General features: G+C 33.1%; 1 protein-coding gene across 7 annotated transcripts; it reads left to right on the top strand.

Moving 5' to 3' along the window:
* The first annotated feature begins 839 nt into the window (after positions 1-839).
* Positions 840-4905, top strand: LOC108330105 (uncharacterized). 7 transcript variants are annotated; one of them, XM_052876575.1, is made up of 10 exons: positions 908-990; positions 1349-1401; positions 1917-2019; positions 2151-2252; positions 2336-2606; positions 2693-2754; positions 3293-3491; positions 3570-3666; positions 4191-4273; positions 4615-4905. In XM_052876575.1, the coding sequence occupies exons 4-10, from the start codon at positions 2250-2252 to the stop codon at positions 4620-4622; spliced, it is 723 nt and encodes a 240-aa protein (XP_052732535.1). In that variant the 5' UTR covers positions 908-990; positions 1349-1401; positions 1917-2019; positions 2151-2249; the 3' UTR covers positions 4623-4905. The 7 variants fall into 7 exon arrangements, with proteins under 7 accessions (XP_017420086.1, XP_052732532.1, XP_052732535.1 ...); XM_017564599.2 differs by having other exon boundaries at positions 1917-2047; XM_052876573.1 differs by lacking the exon at positions 1917-2019 and having other exon boundaries at positions 913-990.
* Positions 4906-6489: the final 1584 nt, after the last annotated feature.

Here is a 6489-nt window from a genome sequence, read left to right as displayed (position 1 = left end):
TTCATGTGCAAAACATTTGCCTGAAGTCCTCACTTATTTTGCCTTTGCTACCACTGTAGTTTCTGAACCATGAGTTTTACAAAAAATGGTCCCTTGGACATGGAATTGTATATAAATGGCATAATGATTGTGTCGAAAGAACTAAACCAGTAAATGGTCAAAAAAATTAGAAAAAAACTTCATACTTTCCACCCAGAAACACCATCAACCACTAAATTTTCTACACAACTTCAATCCACACTAAACCATACCTTGAAAAATTCCCAAAAAACACAACAACACATAAATTCCCTAACAAATTTAAACAAACTAAACCAACATTTAATGAACAAAGACAGTCCGACAACACTTTAATGAACACCAACGCCTCTAGGTGGGTGGCACGAAGCAAGATGGGTGGGTGGATAAACGTCGACGGCGACACTCTGACGAATAAAGGACCGCGGCGCTCTAAGGAAGACGAACCACAATGACTAGGTATATGTGAGTAGACGTAAACGACGGTAGCTCAAAACGTGTCTTTGTCGGTGGCGGTTCCAATCAAAACTTCCAACGCTGTCGGTCACCGGAACGGACACCACTTCATCACGCGAAACTCCGGTGGACCACGCTTGCACCGACACGTTTATGAGAAGAGGCGAGTTGGCTGGGTATGAGGGGGGAACTCACTCTAGGGTTCGCTTTGTCTCTCTAAACTTGAGTTCTCTCTCACCTTACCTTATATTCAAATTCTTAAGAGAGAAAATGAACCTCTTCACTTTCAAACCCTTCCCCCAATTTTCTTTCCACGTCATTCTCATCTTAAAAAAAAATTTCACGTGGAACACTCATATTTTGACAAATGTCCCGTGTAAAAAAATGTTAGTCAAAACTTGTTGTTAAAATACCATTACCCTAATTGAAATAACTTTCATTATCACTTTCTTCTCTCTCGTTATTCGCTTGGCGCTGCAAATTAAACGATTTTGTTTCGCTGAGTTTCTCTTTTAGGTGCCATTCCGTTTTCTCATTCCGCTCTTTATTCATGTTGTGATTTTCCCTATTCTCTTTGGTGTTTGCTTAATCGTAACCTGGTTTTAGTTCGTGTCTTCCTCTTATTCTTCTTCCTCTTTTGTATGTTTTTCGTTGCAATTATGCATTCACGTCTGTATTAGTCTATTGCTTGCTGCCTTCATGTTTTGGTTTCTTGCTTTATGAATTCATCTCCGTTTCACACTTTGATTGCACCAATTATTAATAATTATTTCCAGTTTAACTGTTACTCGTGTATTTGTTTACATGCTCGCTTCTTTTATTGCCCTCTTTCTCCTTTTGAAATGGATCTAATTGATGTTTTTCGTACTTTTAGGATCCATGGATTTTAGAGATGGAGCTCACAAGTTTTCTTGGTGTATTGTTACTGTAAGTCTTCATCACTTCATATCCTTCAGCCCAATCTTCCATCAGTACTGCAACTCTCTGCACAATATATTTCAAAGAAATATTTTTCTTGCACCCGCTATTAAAATTGTATATAATCAAAGTTAGGTGTTCAATTTTTCTTAGTTGATAAAATAGCTAAATTGTTCAATCTATTTTTTGGCATATGGGAATACTAATTTTAATTTTGAAGAGCTTTTCTCCGCTGTAGTTGCAATAACAAGAATACTTAATATTATGTGAGATTTCTATGACATATATTAATGTTTTTTAGTAGAAACGAAATATTCATTCAATTTAATAACCAATTATTAGTTATTAACTTGAGTTCTAATTAAAAGTTGTTTAGAGATCCTGAGATGTTTCAGTTAATTCTTTGAATTTCAAGCACTTTATTTCTTTCAATATCATGCTGTCATAGACAGATCTTTAACCCCAGTAGAAATTGACCAATACAAGAGCAAAATGACTGAATACCAAATATCATGCTGTCATAGACACATCTCCAAGCGCTGTAATGCAAGCACTGAATAAAAAAATAGACCAATACAAGGGAAAAATGACAACTATCTAGATCCTGAATCAACAGATGTGTAGACGGTAAGAAACTGGTAATCTATATCTAAAGGTTCGTACAAAACTGGCAATATTAAATCAATAAATTACTTATTCTATAAGATAAACAAATTATGCTTGTTACGTTTTCCAACATAAGTCTATTTTGTTAACAGAGTCCACGCTCGTGTAGAAAGATTCCAATCTAAATACATGTTGTTGCGTTGCGTCATCTTTCATCTACGTATTGTTGAACACAATCATATTTAACGTAAATGGTTAGTCTATGCAACTGAGCATATCCTTTTCCATTCAACCTAAAATTTAAGTCCATTCATTGTGAGTTTTAAGGCTTCTACAGATTGGAGATCTCTGGCTTCGACTGCTATGGTACTTTCTGCAAATAATTGTCAGCGCATGGTATTCCATAGTAGTCGTGGGTAATTTGTTGGAGAGCTACTTCATCTCTCTTGGAGTACTGGAAAAACACAAGTCTCTTCATCCAGAAAAGGTTCAGTACCTTGCCATTGTCATAGAAAGTGAAGAAGCTTGTCAGATTTCTGAACTTGTTAAACTGTTGAAGTGGCTGGACTCTATTGGTGTGAAGAATGTGTGCCTCTATGACATGAATGGTATGAAAGGTTTGGAGAACCAATGATTGTAAGGTTTCTTTTACTCGGGCCATATAATAGTGTTTTCCTTGAACTCTTCATTCTAGGAGTATTGAAGAAGTCTAAGGAAACCATACTTCAAAATTTGAAGAATGCAAAATCCATTCAGGTACCATATAATTGTTTTCTTGCAGATTGATCCTTTGTTAAGCTATAGATAAGTTTGGCACCGGGTTATGATTTTAACTTGCATGTGATTGGTGTGTCTTATATTTTTCCTCATTTAATTTTGTTTGATTCTTTGACTTCTTTCTACTATTCAATTAGGTGATGGGGAAGGATATGTAACCAAACCTTTTGTTAGATTCTGGTAGATCATATGTCCCAGATTAAATTGGTTTTACGCATGAAATTTGTTGGGTACATCTGATCTCATTTCCGTTGTCATTGGCTTAAAATGTTCATAGATGATGGGACTTACTTGCAGTATTTGATTATTTTTGGGTCATTGTCTAAGAAATTATTTATAAGATGAAATACATGATTCTTATCACGTGTTCTCTTTGTATTTTCCCTCTGCCTCCAAAAAATGCATTAGTAGAAAATATGATAAATGGCTCATTCAGCTGCCATTGCTGTCAAGCATGAATAGTAACGTTTGCGGTTATGTCACTTGTTTGATCTGATCTAGCATTAATTCAGTGCAGGAAGTTAGTCAAATTGTTACACGCCATGCTCATGATCACATGACTCTGGAGTTTCTTTCTTATGTGGATGGGAAGGAGGCAGTGGCGAAAGCAGCTAACTTGGTTTTTGTGGAGAACTTGAAACAGCGTTCCTTGGGTGAAGAACTAGATGCTCAAATATCTTTAGAACCTCAATTGAATGAAGCATTGCAAATTGTCGGTATGTTTGCTTTCTAGACCTATTAATAGTTTAAGAGTTGACTGCCTTGTTCAGAAAAGTAGCTGTCATTATGATCAGGTAGCAAAGGCCCTGAGCCTGACCTTTTACTGGTTTATGGACCTGTGAGGAGCCATCTTGGTTTTCCTGCATGGAGACTTCGCTACACAGAGATCGTGTAAGTTCTTAAGAGGAAACTATTATTTTTTATTATATCAGTGCAGTGATAAAATGTTTGTTTTTTTCACAGAAATGAAACTAAAAGCGGTAGTTCTGTTACATTGCCGTTCTGTTCTGAATTAGTTATCAACTTGGAATAGTATACTGATGATTTAACTGAAATAGAAGTCCTCGTAAATGAAATTAGTTTAAAAGTCGAACTGAACTCCATAATTCTATTGCAGAGACATTATAACATTGAAAGTTTAACGTAAAGTTCCTTGCCATGCATAAACTCTGCTCTGTAGGTGATGTGAGAACTTGTTTATAATTTTTTATGAATGTTGGCCATACAACTATAAGTGAAAACTTAATGTTAAAAGTTAGTGATCTCATGATAAATTCGTACGCTGATTTATTTTTGATATTTTTTTTATCTCATGATCTCATGATAAAACTTGGATCATTCGTACGCTGATTTATTTTTGGTATTTTTTTCTTTCTTTTTGATAGATTCTTCTGACTGAATTGTGTTTATTACAGACACATGGGATCATTGAAATTCATGACATATGGTTCCTTAATCAAAGCCATTTATAACTTCACGAGAGTGCACCAAAATTATGGTAGGTATTCTCTTTAGTCAGTCATTTACTGGTCAACCATGATTTGATCCCCAATAAATTAGTAAATGTTCTGCAGTTATTTTTCCCATTAACTCCATTTTACTGTTTGGATCTCCATTAGTAAATCATGTGAGATTAGCCAAAAAAGATCCCAGTTTTCAAGGAGAAATGATTACTAACAAATAGTACAGTATATCAGAAGATATCTCCGCACTTTTATGGATGATGTTGCATTTGGACTATGAGCGGAATTAGTATTAAATAAAGTTATGCATGGTCCATAGAGCATTAAAATCTTGTTTTCATGTCGCTATTCATTTTTTTTTTCGGGATCATAACAGGTAAGTAGAGATGGATTTTACTGCACAAGCACCACAAAGATATCTTTGTGGAAAAAGTGCTTTCTCATCCTGCTGGAGAGATACCATTGCAAGTCATGGCGAGTAAAGAAAGGTCTGAGCAAAAACTAAGGTGTATTTTAATTTGATGCCACCACGGATACTGTTATGGTGGATATAAATTCCTCACAGGTATATCAAAACCATTAACATAATGTAAGTGAAGTGGATTATTTATTTATTGGATACGCATTGCGTTTGATGAGAGTTATATACAAAACCAGATTTTGTCTAAACATGATCTTAGTTTAAAAGCATATATAGAACGTGTAGTTATTAAATTTATATTTTGAGTAATGTATAATGTTTTAAGGAATAAAATAAGAAATTTATATATAGGTAATTACAAATCAATGGAAACCATTAAGTTATGTGTTTTATATGATAATTTTTTTTGAAGATAATAGTTTAATATTGTTTTAGTTACAATAAAATTAGCGGTTTTCTTTTGGTTATTATAAAAATAATCTTCTTTTGTTTATGAAACAGCCCCATAAATATAGATCAAACTAATATTTCATAAGCTATTCCATTTTGGTATTAAGAAAAACTTAATTAACTCTAAAACAGGAAACATGCATGAAAATACAATTGAATAATTTAAATTGAATATGTTAACTGTATTTCCAAACGGTTAACATATTTTTTTTAAGTTTTTCTTTAATTTTATAATATTATTTATTTATTTTAATAAATAATATTTTATAAATTATAATATTAATACATATTTAATTATATTAAAAATGTTAAATTAATTAAATATTTATTATATTAAAAAAGATGTTTATGAAATGTAAATAAATAATTTTTTTAATTTAGTTTTTAATTTAAAATATTAAATTTTTAATATTTTTTATTATTATTAGTAGTATTAATAAATAAAAGTTAGAAAAAACCTTAACGTCGTTCGAATGCCGGTAAGTAAATTTTTTAACCGATTTTCGAATGCCGATAAAATATTTTTGCCATTTTGGAGGTACAGGATGAAAAGTGAGAGATGTAGGAGAAACTGTTCTTTGGAAAGATCTTGATACTTAACCATTTATATATTTTTTATTCTTTTACATTTGAAAATACATATTTAGCATAAATCTATTCTTTATTGTGTATCGTATAGAATTTGGTTAGACAGAGATTGACATCTTCATTTGGATCTGTAAGTGAGCCATCATCAAAACCGAATAGTTAAAGAAGTGAACCGATTAGTGATTGGTCAAGATAATTAATATTAATATTGACCAACTTAGATATAAAGTGTGATCATTCATAATTGTAATTAGATTGATGTTAATCAAAAATCCACTTTATAATTTATAATTATAGGTTTGAGGTAACGAGGTAAGTGATATGAATTGATTGTATCATTAATACCTGAATTGTCAACGTCGAGCTGACTTTGATATCAGAACACTTCTGTAGGTAGATACCTTCTGAATGTTTTGGATGATCGGTTACTTAAGATTAGACTATTGATCTCGATTCTACATTTGAAACATTAATATTATTTCCTCAATAAAAATGTAGACACAATGTTTCCCACATGCATACAATGCTACAATCAAACTATCCCTTTCTTTAACCTTGGTCGTACACAATGTCTTAATAAGAGAACATGTGGTCGGCGTGAATAGTCGCTTAAGTGGTCGGCTTGATGGTCAGCATGTTGGTGTCCGATCCTTTTGGGTACACGAGCCCCAAGCCTAAGCAGAGTTCACCGAGTTCACTCGCGAGTCTACCGAATCTACACTCCAATTTAACTCGAGTTTCACAACCATTTATGTTCCAGCACTGTATGTTCCAGCACTGTATGTTCCAGCA

Source organism: Vigna angularis, chromosome 4 (genome assembly GCF_016808095.1).
Source record: "Vigna angularis cultivar LongXiaoDou No.4 chromosome 4, ASM1680809v1, whole genome shotgun sequence".
NCBI classification, from domain to species: Eukaryota; Viridiplantae; Streptophyta; class Magnoliopsida; order Fabales; family Fabaceae; genus Vigna; species Vigna angularis.
The sequence above is the reverse complement of the archived record's forward strand: the minus strand, read 5'-3'. Positions and strand labels throughout refer to the sequence as shown.